Here is a 13,814-nt window from a genome sequence, read left to right on the forward strand (position 1 = left end):
AATGAGAGAGAAACAAAGCTGATAGTCTGAAGTTTATTATGATGTAAGGATGTGAATATAGGATGTAGGTAACATTAGAAATTTTAAAGTTAATGAAATGAAATTTATAGTACATTTTGTGAATGCATGAGTTTCATCCAATTGGAAAAAGCAGCTAGGAAAGTTTTATTTCCTGTACTTATGTCTTGTAAATAAAAAGTAAGGATATTTTGAAGACTATAGTAATTAAAACAGAATATGAACAGAATTGTAGCTGGATGCTTGTAGAGAAGTTAAGTCTAGTAAGCAAAGATTGTCTGAATTATAATTGGGTGGGATAAAGAATGTCAGTGGGCATAGAAAACTGGTGGAGAAACTGCACTCAAATAAATATGCTTAAAATATTTATGAGATATCCAGTTAGACCTATCAGTTAACATATAATCTGAATCTGGAAAATCAATGAGATCTGCCATAGGAATATATAGTTTGGAGTCATCAGTGTATGATGTAATGAATATTGATATTCACTAGTATTGGATGTATATGTGTTTGTGCATGTCTCCTCAAATACATGCAGAGAATAAGGGACAAAAGAACAAAAGTGATCAGAAAGGAATAAATGAGGTACTTCATGCAACTTTCCTCAAAGCATTGTAGAATATGAATTAAAATTTGCTTCTAAAGTATGGCATTTTGGTTTACGTTTCTTTAATATATTTTGCAGTTGTTTCCAAACCAAATGATTGCATATTCCCATATGATTTCAAGGAAATCCTTAAACAAAAGGTAAGTTTAGTTTTTTTTTCTCATTGCTTTGCATTCTGTAACTTTCCCCTTTGAAAAAAAATAAAGTTTTATGATGACAAAGATTCTTTCCACTAGATCAGCGGCACCCAACCTTTTGGGCACCAGGGATCAAGTCCGTGGAGAGAGGTTTTTCTGCAGACCGGATGGGGCATGGTTTTGCATGCTGCCTGCATCCCGTGGATGGGGCTTCATTTGTTTGTGCAGCCCAGTTTCTAGCATGCTGCAGATCGGGGTTGGTCCATGGACCAGGGTTTGGAACCCCTGTACTAGATGATGAAAATGTTGATTCTGATTTTTTTTTCCTAAATAAATATTTTATTAACAGAAACTCACTGTCTCACTTCAAGAATCATATCCAAGGCCCTGGAAATAAGTCAGTTTGCTCTGGGATATTCCAGTGATTGTGTAATCCCAGATAGTGAATCTGGAATATAATTTGGGAAAAATTATATTTGTTTTCCTGTAATGTTGAAAAATCCCAATTTCTTTTTGTTTGTTTGATTGTGTACCTTCAGGTTGGTATTAACTCTTAGTGATCACATACTCTGTGACAATCTATCACACATGACCCTTCAGGTCTTGCCACAGGGCATTCTTCACCATTATAATTGAGTTGTCCTTTCCTTATTCCTTCCACCTTTCCTAGCATTATAGATCAAGAGAGCAGAGGATAGTATACAGGATAGTCTCAATCCTTTGCAGACCTAGAGCCAGTCTGTTTTATTATGTTCCATATGTACTGTGGTTCCCTGCATTATGTAAATGTTGTATATGAGGATGAGATATTCTGGGACTTCCGTTTTCCTAAGCACATTCCACAACTTGACAGGATTGATTCAATTGAAGGTGTTTCTATAATCAATTAAGTTAGGTATTGTTTTTGGTATTCCTTGTTTTTTTCAATTATCCTGTACGCATCAGCAATAAAGTTATTTGTTCTTTGGCTTTCTCTAAAGTCAGCTTGAACATCTGGCATCTCCCATTCCATCCAGAGATCTAATCTATGTTGGATGATCTTAATATTCTTTTTTTCTCTAGTAATGTTGAAATGATTGCTTGGTTTACTATAGCAATGAAGCAGATGGGCAGAGAGTTAGACTCCAGTTGCCCATGGAGGACTTTTCATGATAATTAGATTAAATACAAAATGGGGCCTCCTTTTAGGCTTATTTAATATCCTTCTGTATGACTCTTGAGGCAGATTTCCTGATAGAAAATGCTTGCCTGTTCTCTGGATGCAATGAAAGCATGAAACAACCTCAGTAATTATCAGTTTCATATAGGTTCCTTCTAGCTTATAGATGTGTACAGAATTTAAAGAGAAATGAGAGCGCTACTTGTTTACCCCACTTTTGCCTTTTTTGTCTGTTTGAAACATCTAGTCTAGGATTGGCCCTTTGCTTAAGAGAAATCAGTCCCATCACTGAAATAGTGCCATCTTCTGGAGCTCAGGAGATGTGCATTCTCCACTGCAGGTTCTGCCCTATGAAACAGCTTTCCATCAGAGAGCCAGGTGGCGGCAACCCTGTTGGTCTTCCAGAAGGCTGAAAACACCTGGCTTTTCACACAGGCATTAGGCCAGGTTGTTCTTGGAGCCTAATATTGATGAATGTGTGATTGCATTTTGTGTTCTTATTTTATTAAGATTGTTGCATTTGTTATTTATGCCATCTTTACTGCTTTTGTGTATGAGCCAACCAGAGTTATTTGCTTAAGATGGTGGCATATAAATTTGCTAAGTAAATAATATGTTTAATGTTTCCTTGAGCACAAGGCAATTACACAATTACAGTGAGTGAGACAAGAGCAGCTCTTCTTGAGCTGGCCAGCTGTAGTGATAGGTATCTATGCCTTGGTTACATCCCATCTTAACTGCAGTGTTTTCTATATCTGATTGCTGTTAAGAGGTCGGAATTTGTATCAGAGTCTGGTACAAAATGCAATAGAGAAGCTGTTGATGGGTAAAGAGTACTAGAATTGTATACTTCCTATACCAGGGATGGTAAACCTTTTAGAGACCGAGTGCCCAAACTGCAACCCAAAACCCACTTATTTATCGCCGAATGCCAGGTGGACATGGCCCACTGGGTGGGCGTGGCCCACTGGGTGGGCGTGGCCCACTGGGTGGGCGTCGCTGTGGTGGTCATGGCAGACTGGGTGGGTGTAGCCAAGGTGGGCGTGGTCATCACGATGTTGCTCATGGGGAGGGATGCCTGTGGGGGCCAGGCAGGGTTAGGGGAGATCCAGGGGGTCTCTGACAGGTGGGGTGGTGGGCAGGAGGCTCGTCCTGCAGGGTGAGGCAAGGCAAGGCGATGCAGGGGCCGGGGTGGCTGCTGCCTGACACCATCGGCCCCTGCACACAGAGGCCAGTGAGCACAGGGGGCCCGACAGTGCCTGTCAGCAGCCACAGCCTGCCGGCCCCTCGACTGGCGCACTCTGGGGCTCCGCAGCCCGCCGTTAGCAGTTCAGAGAAGCCACCTCTGAGCTGAATGGCCACCGACAGCTGAGGAGGCTATGCAGTGGGTTGTGCCCAGGAAAAGGAGAGCATGTGAGGCCAGGAGGGATGGGACAGGGGGGAGGGAAACCAGCCGTACTGGGTTGCATCCGGCCACATGGGACCTTAGCGAGTTAGTGGGTGGATGGTTGAAGAGGGACAGTTGCCATCTCCGGGGCATGGCACGCGTGCCCAAAGAGAGGGCTCTGAGTGCTGCCTGTGGCACGTGTGCCATAGGTTCGCCACCACTGTCCTATACTGAAAGATCTGTGCTAGCTACTAGCTGCTTGCTGGACACAATTTAGATTATCTTTACTGACCTTCAATGCAGGAAACAGCTTATACTCAATCTATGGGACTTCCTATCTTATTATTTATTTATTTGTTTATTTTTAATATCCCTCTTTCATTTGGGCACTTAGTGGTATACATAGTATTTGATCCTTTATTTCTCCCCACAACAATCCTATGAGGTAGGCTGGATTGTCCAAGAAGGTCTGGATAAAAATAACCCTGTGAGCTTCTATAAGTAAAATTAGGCTAAAATCACCTGATTTTTGTTCCCCACTCTCCCAGTATTTAGCATGTTGTTAAAAGTGCATCTTGCCATTTTTGTTCATTTTAGTTGTTTATTTCTTTTTTATTTGGTGTTTGACATTTATCTGTATTTTGGTTATGTCATTGTTTTTCCTGCATTTTGCATTATAACTATTGTAAGCAGCCTTGATTATCAAGCAACCAGAAACAAAAGTATATATTTAATAAATAAATAAATGGGTAGTTAGGACTTTACATAAAGTATTCTGTTGTAATCTAGTATGGATTTCTGGATTTAGTTAATCTATGTTTTAATGATACTAGTTCCAGAAGATAAGTATGGGATTACAATAAATAGATTTTTAAAAATCATTTTAATTTCTGGGGCAGTAATAGTTTTTGTTAATTTTGTTTAGAATGGCAAAATAGAAATTGCCACAACAGAAAGAACACTACTGGGTTTTCTTCTGGCAAAGATTCATAAAATTGATCCAGATGTTATTGTGGTAAGTAACTGTTTCTGTAATGATCTTTTCCCTATTTTCAATGGCTGGATTTCTCAAAATATTGAGAAATATTTTGGAGAAAATATTGTAGCTAGTGAATGAAAGGAGGTTGCTCCTTAGAGAAGGAACAATCACCATCAGTGTCTTCCCATCTCATTAGAAATATGGGGATTTAGGCTAATTCAATTTATGTCTATTACCCTGCTAATCACAGAGCGAGTGCATGTGAATGAATATATAGATGAGATTGTTGTTGTTAGTTGCGAAGTCGTGTCCGACCCATTGCGACCCCATGGACAATGTTCCTCATCAACAAGCAAGCAGGCAAGAAGCCCCACTGTCCTAAGCTACTCCCTGCTGCACCATCCTGGAAGGATGAGTGATAGAGGGAATAGGAGGAGCTGCTGCTTTCTCTTGCAGATTCCCTGCTCCCTATTAACCCCCCTGTTCAGGGAAGAAGTGACTAAGCATTTCAAGCATTTGGACTGGGATAATCAAACTGCTGTTTTCCAGTTTTCATGAAATGTTCAAGAAAAAAAAAAGACTTTCTCATTCACTATTTGATCAGTTTTTATTTGGTTGTTTTGCCTTGATCTCAATTACTATATTTTTATTCTTAATGTAAGGGGAGCTGCAAAAGAGTGTGTTAAAAAAGCATATATAGCCTGTTGTATGCTTTCCAGTTGTGTATTTACAATGCAACAAGAGGAGACAGAAATCATATGTATTTGCATACATAGACGTTACATGTTTTTCCATTAACAGAAAAATACAGATTCCTTTCAACATAATGTTGGAAGGAAATTTTGTGAAAGGATTAGGACTCTTCCCCCATTTGCAAAACAATTTTTCAAAAATACAACAGGAAGGGACAAATTTGATATATGTGTGTAAATGTGTGTTTGTGAAAGCTGGCCCAAGAAAGATAGAAAATGCACCAGAACCAGGGACTGCATATATCCCTATGGAAGAACCAGTTAGGTATCATGTTTCCCCCAAAATAAGACCCGGTCTTATTTTTATTTTTGTCTCCAAAGAGGCACCCGGTCTTATTTTGGGGGTGGGGGGGTGTCTTTTCCACTCCGTGGTGGCGGCACCTACAGCCCCACCCAGCTGGCCCACTTCTTCTGTGGCCGAAGGAGCAGCTTCATTCAGCATTTCGGATTCAATCTGTAGCTCAATTCTTGGCTGCAGAGGCCTTCCGGAAAGGCCTCTGATGGTGAAATGTAGGTTGGGGGACAACAACGCAAAAGAAGTGGGCCAATGAGGAGGGGCAGGTGTCGATTCATAGAAGGCCTGGTAAATGGGTGCAGGGTGTGTGGGGCAGCTCACCCCCCCCCCCCCGCTATAGCTTGAGTTTTACGGGTGCGCCTCACCCCCAAACAAGGGCTTATTTTGGGGGTAGGGCCTATATTAGACCCACCACCAAAAATCAAGCTAGGGCTTATTTTGGGGGTAGGTCTTACTTTTGGAGAAACACGGTAGTAGTTTGTAATGTTATAAAGTCTTCCATTCTAAGAGTGCCACCATCTTCTTTCCCCTTGACTCTGAATGGAACTATAGAAAAAAATTCCAAAACTCAATGTATCCCTCTCTTGTTATGTTAGTAAAATTCCACCATTACTTTTACTGCTGAATATAAAGTGATTTTGGTAAGAAAGAATTGATTTTAGAGAGAATGATACACCTTTGATATGTAGACACTAGTTCTGTTCTTTTTGAAGCAAGCCTTCAAATACTATAGACACTTACCATCTGTATAGTTTTGTACTGAATATATTGAGCAAATTATTCTGGGCATTGATTCATTGATTCATTCATTCTTTTTCAGGGTCATAATATTTATGGTTTTGATCTGGAGCTTCTCCTCCAGAGAATTAACTTTTGCAAAGTTCCTCATTGGTCCAAGATAGGTCGACTAAGGAGATCAAACATGCCAAAACTTGGGGTAAAATGCTACTTACATCTAAACTGCTTTGCATGATTAAAAATGAGTTATTTTAACTGCTGCATTACATTGTCATTATTAAATAAAGTCAAAGAGGGTGATGTCATGTGACCATGCCACTTAGCAACAGCAGTGCTGGCAGTCTTGATTGCCTTGTTAACCATGGATCTCATGTAAGTACAACATAAAACTTCCTGCTGGCTTCACCATTGACTTTGCTTGTGGGAAAGCGACAGGATATGTTGGAAATTGCAATCACATAAGTTTGGCTCATTGCAATGTCTTAATCATGAGCCGGGTACCAACTTGGATCACAATCACATGACCTGATCATGGGGATGCTGTGACAGCCAGAACTCTCTTGGCCAATAGTAACTATCAGTTGTTCATTTTCATTGTGAGTTTGAATGGTTCCTGAGTTGAATGAACACCACCTGTATATCTAATGTAATGCAAGCAGATGTACCACTAATGCTACTTTGCTTTATTTCTCCTTGGAAGTTTTGTTTATCTTCCAAATTTGTATCAGAGTTTCCCTAAATCTTTTGAAGTGGGGTTGGGGAATGTGATAGAGGGAAGAAGTGTCCAGCCACTAGTGCTTGTTCCATTAAAAACATTGTATATAATTCATAATTTGCTATACATATAGTCCTGCAGTTGCAACAGTAATAGACCCCTGCTATTATAGTTGATAGTTGAGAGAGCCGTTAAGTGAACATCATTAATGTACTTTTATTGTGTTCATTTTTCATCGTTCATTTTATAGGTTCTATTATTGTACTTTTGTTCTATTTACATTCCTTTCATTTGTTTCTTTTTATTATTGTAAATCATCTAGACTAGTCCCACAGTGAGATAGCTGACAAATAAATTTGACAAATAATTGAATAAACCACTTACTTTAATGATCTATTCCTACTCTCCCCAATGCATTCCTTAAATAAATACACAGGTCATTAAGTGGAGCATGAGTTGCCTCAAGGGTTGAGGAGACTCTAACCTGCCTCAGACCTCCCAAGGCCAACTCCCACCCCTTGAGATATCTCATGCTCCTCTTCCCTCCCCTTGGAGGTTCCCATAGCCACTTGAGTCTCCTTCCCAATCCCATTACAATCATACACTTAGCTTTTCGAAGATCTTAGAGCTTAGGAGGTCAGGCCACTCCGTTGGTGTACCATATGGCACAATCCCACTAGCAGCCACAGTTTTCTGAGTGAAAAATAACACTGGTGAAGCTCTTGGTTTTCCTTTCATCTACCAATGCTAGATGCTAGCCTAAGTCCCCCCAACATTAGTTAGATCAGCGGTTCTCAACCTATGGGTCGCGACCCCACTTGGGGTCGAACAACCATTTTACGGGGGTCGCCAAACAACGTGATCCGCCATTTCCCCCCCTCAGGGGGCGCCGCTGTGCATGCGTGCCGCGCATGGGGGTGCCGCCGTGCATGCGCGCCATGCATGGGGGTGGCCCCCGTGCATGCGTGCAGCGTCGCGCATGGGGGCGGCCCCCGTGCATGCGTGCAGCCCCGCGCATGGGGGGCGCCGCGCATGCGTGTCGCGTCCGTGTGACGGGGGTCGCCGTCACACAAACGTTGAGAAACGCTGAGTTAGATGCTAGCCTAAGATGCTAGCCATAGATGCTAGCCTAAGCTCCCCCAGTATTATCTATGCTAGCTTTACCCTAGCACAGCTACTGCTAAGGGAGCTAAGGCTAGCCCTAAAGAGAAGGAATCCTCCCTGATTTCCTTTCATTGCTAGAGGCTAGCCTTAGCTTCCCCAGCGTTAAAAATGATGAAACTTGGGAGGATTTCTTCTCCTTGCTAGAGTTAGCCTTAGCTTCCCAGTTTTAACAATGAAAGGAAAACCAGGAGGATTCTTTTTGCTAGGACTAGACTTAGCATAAAACTAGTACAGCTAAAGCTGAGGAAGCTAAGCCTAGCCCTAGTGAGGAGAAGAAATCCTTCTTTCATTATCAATGCTGGGATAGCTAAGGCTAGCTTGCAGTGATGAAAGTAAAACTGAAAAGCTTCACCAGGGTTATTTTTCACTCAGAAAAGAACGGTCACTTGTGGGATTGTGCCATGTGGCTCAGCAACACGGCACAATCTCTACCCCAACCTCAGATCTGGAGATCTTCAAAAGTTGAGTGACCGATGATGGGAGAAGTGGGGGGTAGGAGCAGCGTGTGAAACCAGTAGGGTTGCAGAGCAGACCCAGTGCCTCTGGGGACCCGGTGGGGCAGGATGGGGGGAAATAAGTGGTGGGCATGGTTGGTGGTAAAGAGTGAACAATTGCTGCAATGGACGTAAATTCAGGACTGGGTCGTAAGCACTTTAAAGGTGTCTGTCATAACTTTGAAGGGTCGCTAAGTGACCTGTCATAAATCAAGGACTACTTGTGTATCCAGAATAATTACTTAATGATTTCTGTGAATAGATTTTGCAGATATAGTACCCATACACACACTTACACATACATACATATATATATTTGTATTGAAATGATTGTCATACTGTTTGCTTTTTCTGTATCATTTATGAAACTTAAGGTATCAGAGGGCAAATGCATGCAACATTTTGTTGACCGCAGTAGTAGTTCTTGGTCTGAAGAAATTGAAACTGTATACAGGTAGTCTTTGATTTACGACAGTTCATTTAGTGACTGTTCAAAGTAAAAAAAGTGACTTATGACCGTTTTTCACACTTATGACCTTGCAGCATCCCCATGGTTATGACCCCCATGACACTTGGCAACTGGTTTATATTTATGATGGTTGCAGTGTCATGGGGTCATGTGATCACCTTTTGCAACCTTCTGACAAGCAAAGTTAAAAGGGAAGCCAGATTCACTTAATAACTATGTTACTAACTTAACAATTGCAGTGATTCACTTAACAACTGACAAGAAAGGTTGTAAAATGGAGCAAAACTCACTTAACAATTGTCTCACTTTGCAACAGAAATTTTGGGCTCAATTGTGGTCGTAGGTCGAGGACTATCTGTATGTGGCTGTGTCTCACCTTCAAAGTAGTAATAGAAGTAGCAATTTTTCCTAATGTTCAGTAAGAAAAATTGTATGGTTTCATTTGTAATGCACTTATTGCCTGCAAAGGATCATTACAATATTTGATTTTTGAATGATTCAGTGCTTATTGGTATGCTCAAATTCTTCTTGGAACATAGGTAATATTTAAGATTACTCCACAGTAAATATATTTTATTTCATGAAAAATAATGTGGAAGTGGTTGGATTTGATTGAAACTCTTCCTGTTGGACTATGGAATCAAAAACATAAATTATAGCTGTTTGTTAACCATACATTTTTCTCTTCAGTGTTGTGACAGATGACAATTCAGATAATTTATTGACCCTAGAGAGTCATTTGTAATTTATGTAAACTATGGCACTGGCTCAGAACACAAATCTTCTTGTAACAAGCTCTTAATATATATATTTTCCTTCTTTGTCAAGGGTCGTAGTGGATTTGCTGAGAAGAATGCAACTTGTGGTCGAATGGTTTGTGATGTAGAAATTTCAGCAAAAGAGTTGATTCATTGTAAAAGTTACCATTTGTCTGAACTTGTCAGTCAGATTTTAAAAACAGAAAGAGTAACAATTCCAGCTGAAGAAATCCGAAATATGTACAGGTATGAATCTGGATCAGACCTGCACAGGCCACATCTGGCCCTTTGGCTGTCTCTGTACGGATCCCAGGGTGGCGGTACCTTTCCTCTACAACAATCCCAGTTTCTCATGTGGCCCCTTGGGAAAATTAATTACTCACTCCTGGTATGGATAGTCATCATAAAATCACCCAGTTGTGAGCAGTGGATAAAACAATGATTGGCTCAAAAGACAAAGCCACAAGCATTAGAGACATGAGGAACTTTCTAAGACAGTAGTTCTCAACCTTTTTTTTGGGCGACCCCGGTCATAAGGGCACGGCGCGCATGCGCGGTGGCGTCCCCATGTACGGCATGCATGCGTGGCAGCGCCCCCATGCGCGGCGCACATGTGCGGCGGTGGCCCCATGCGCGGTGCGCATGTACAGCGGCATCCCTCATGCACGGCGCACGTGCGCGGTGCCGCCAGCCGACAAAAAAATGGCGGATCGCGTTGTTTGGCGACCCCCGTGAAATGGTCGTTCGACCCACAGGTTGAGAACCGCTGTTCTAAGAGATGTTCTGACTTTTGTAGCAGTTTCCCTGTTGTATTTGAATGTCTTAGAGCAGGGGTGTCAAACTGCCGGCCCACGGGCCTGATGCATCATGGCAAAACTGCCCACCCCATTGCCAGCAATGGGAAAAAAGTCACGATATGTCACGACACTTCATGTGACATTGCAAGTTTGACACCCCTGGTGTCAAAGGAAAAGAGAAAAACTGACTGGAGGTAGTAACTTTTTGATTGCCCATTAATGTCATTGGAGGCAGATTTAAAGCTATATCAGTCTGTGTGAGGATAGTCCTGAGGGGAATGGTTACTGGAGGAGAATGGTAAATTACTCAGAATTGGGATATCTTCCTGAAAAATAACTCTACACACTTCCATAAAACTTGACAATAGCTTCCATTGGTTCAAAAGAGCCTTTTTAAAATTCTTGTTTCTTGGCAGTGGGAATATCTACTAGCATTAATAAAAGTCTTACATAAAAGTAAGAAGAAGATCCCTTATGAACTTTTTGCTGAAAAAAATGCCCTTGCGATTTATGGATTTGATTATTAGGAAGGGTAGATTATGGAAAGAAGGAAACTTTGATGTAACCTTAGAGAAAGAGTATAAAATATAAGTGTATTATATTGGAAATCACTTTATTTATGTTTTGCTTTTTTCTTGTTTTCTATCTCTTTTCTTTATTTTTTTCAGTTTTCTATTACTTTTCTTTTTTTTTCTTAACATTAACTTAAAATTTGTATTCTTTTGTTGTAAAACATATATTAAAAAGTAATCAGAAGATGTTTGTGTCTTGATTATGTTCAAGTTTATGTTAGGGAGATAGTAATACTTTTGTGTAGATAATTTTACAGACAGTTTCTGAATAATGTTTTCCTTGTTTAGGGATTCTCTTAGTTCTCCTAAATTAAGAGAAGTAACTATTCCTTCAGGTGGTTGAAAGTGATACTAATTTTTTTTAAACTGGGCTTTCATTAGATTTTAAGCAGCAATTTAAGTTTATGTATATTCACAAAAATATGTGGGAATTTATTAAAATTGCCTCTGTCTCTCTGTCCTCCCTCCCCCCTTTATTGTAGTGATTCTCATCATTTACTTCACATGCTAGAAGAAACATGGATTGATTCTAAGTATATATTACAAATTATGTGTGAACTGAACGTTCTTCCTCTAGCCTTACAGATTACAAATATTGCTGGCAATGTTATGGTAAGCCTTTTGTTTTTTAATTATTCAGCCATCTCAATTATAATTCAGTTCGATGTATAGTCTCATTTATGAAAAGTAGTTTATTTTTAGTAGGATAGATACAAATGAATTAGAATAGCTTGGGCATTACAGTGCATTTCTGACACTAAAGGAAATTTTTAATGTAGGATGGTTGACTGAGCCAGATTAAGTTAATATGTTTGTTATTTTCTTTGTTTTGCTGAAAAGAATAGAAACAAAATGGCAAGTTAGATATTTGAAATACAGATGAAATAATACCATTTTTGACATTTTAACCTGCGTTTTAAGTTATTCCACATAGCTCTTTTTCTGTTTTTTATTTTTTTCAGTCCAGGACACTGATGGGTGGACGAGCTGAGCGCAATGAATACTTGCTTCTTCATGCATTTTATGAAAAAGATTTTATTGTGCCTGATAAACAGCTGTTTAAAAAGCAGAAGCATGTAAGTATTGTTTCTAAATGGTTTTCATTTGTTGAAAGCTAATCAGAAGTTCCTGATAATTTAGTCAATTAATAAGTATTAGTTCAGACTCAGTCTTGAACATGGATACTCACTTGTTTGAGCTCATCATATTTTGGCTACCACTACAGTTTACTGTATCATGTTTCCTGAACCATTTAATTAATGACTTTGGTGTGGAATTGTAGGAAGCCAGGGTTTCTAGAATTTTTAAAATAGTCTGAATATGTTAATCGATTCCATTTTATCAAATAGACCTTTAGTAGCGAAACAATCTCCTTTTTAAAATATTTCCCTGAATGTATTTAGCTAGAATTAGAGTTTACATTTTGTCCTGTTCTTATGTCTCATAAGTTGGAAGAAGATGAAGATTTGGAAAATGATCAGAATAAATCAAAGATAGGACGAAAAAAGGCAGCATATTCTGGAGGTTTAGTTTTGGAACCAAAAGTTGGTAAGTTTGAGCATTACATCATGCATAGTTTTATATTACACATATGTTATATTTATTTAATAATATATATTAGGATGTTTACAGTAGTTGTTTATACCTTTCAGTGTATTAGTGTTTATGTATGCACAATTCCCCATTCTGAAGAACCCGAAAGCTGTATCTTTGAGATGAAGAAATTATAATCTTTCAAATAGTGAAATACAAATAGTGAATTGGCACTTTTATTGCTACATATGTAGAGGTTGGTATGCAAACACTGAAAATTGATTATTTTAACTGTTGCTTAAATATGGGTGTATAGGTAAAGTCTGCTTTACCTACTTTTTTTTTTTTTTTTACTAAAGCAGGTGTATCCAATTTGGCCCAGGGGCCACATGTGGCCCTGGGTAACTAGTAATGCGGCACCATAACATCGTAAACTTTTAACATTATTATATGATTATATATTTTATGTGGCCACATATATCAGGGGTGTCAAACTGCCGGCCCGTGGGCCGGATGCGTCATGCCAAAACCGTGCCCATCCCATTGCTGGCAATGGAAAAGTTGCAATACGTCGCGACACGTCCTGTGACGTTGACACCCCTGACATATATGAAGAATTCCTCTTCACTCAATGTGGCTCAGGCAAGCCAAAAGAGTGAACACCCATACTTTGAAGAATCTTAATAAAATTATCAGAGCAGGGTACAGCAATAAATTTTATTATTGGACATTTCTGTAGAGTTACATATTATAATAGAAATTTGTCTCTTGTTTTAGGTTTTTATGACAAGTTCATTTTGCTTCTTGACTTCAATAGTTTATACCCTTCAATTATCCAAGAGTTTAACATCTGTTTTACAACAGTTCACAGAATGTCGTTCAGTGTGCACAAAAAGACAGAGGTGTGTGCTTAATATATTTTAATTGGTGATGGTAAAATAAATGATATGAGATTAAGAATGCATTGATCTCCCATTTATTATTGTGTATGGTACTAATAATTATTAAAGTCTCCTTTTTCTCATTTTAATATTCATCTTTATATTCTATATTTTTGGGTGTAAAAATGTTGTTTCCATATTTCCAATATTGATGTCTTTATGACTGATATTCCTGTATTTTCACTTGTATTTCTCTAATTTTCTTTCAATTTCCTTACATTGCCCACTTTCCTTTAGCCTGTTTCAGTTTTTCTTCAATAACATTACGTTTTCTCTGACAACTTTATTTTTTAACA

General features: G+C 39.4%; 1 protein-coding gene across 4 annotated transcripts in view; it reads left to right on the forward strand.

The window, feature by feature from the left end:
* Nucleotides 1-13,814, forward strand: part of POLA1 (DNA polymerase alpha 1, catalytic subunit) — a 274,677-nt gene that overhangs the window by 38,177 nt on the left and 222,686 nt on the right. For all 4 annotated transcript variants that reach the window (XM_039363127.1, XM_039363155.1, XM_039363137.1 and 1 more), the window contains exons 17-24: nucleotides 707-768; nucleotides 4,237-4,326; nucleotides 6,158-6,274; nucleotides 9,746-9,921; nucleotides 11,527-11,656; nucleotides 12,007-12,120; nucleotides 12,493-12,592; nucleotides 13,355-13,479. In XM_039363127.1, the coding sequence (XP_039219061.1) occupies nucleotides 707-768; nucleotides 4,237-4,326; nucleotides 6,158-6,274; nucleotides 9,746-9,921; nucleotides 11,527-11,656; nucleotides 12,007-12,120; nucleotides 12,493-12,592; nucleotides 13,355-13,479 (914 nt within the window). The remainder of the gene's footprint in view (nucleotides 1-706; nucleotides 769-4,236; nucleotides 4,327-6,157; nucleotides 6,275-9,745; nucleotides 9,922-11,526; nucleotides 11,657-12,006; nucleotides 12,121-12,492; nucleotides 12,593-13,354; nucleotides 13,480-13,814) is intronic.

Source organism: Crotalus tigris, unplaced genomic scaffold, assembly GCF_016545835.1.
Source record: "Crotalus tigris isolate CLP2741 ecotype Arizona unplaced genomic scaffold, ASM1654583v1 scf7180000017589.2436309, whole genome shotgun sequence".
Lineage (NCBI taxonomy): Eukaryota > Metazoa > Chordata > Lepidosauria > Squamata > Viperidae > Crotalus > Crotalus tigris.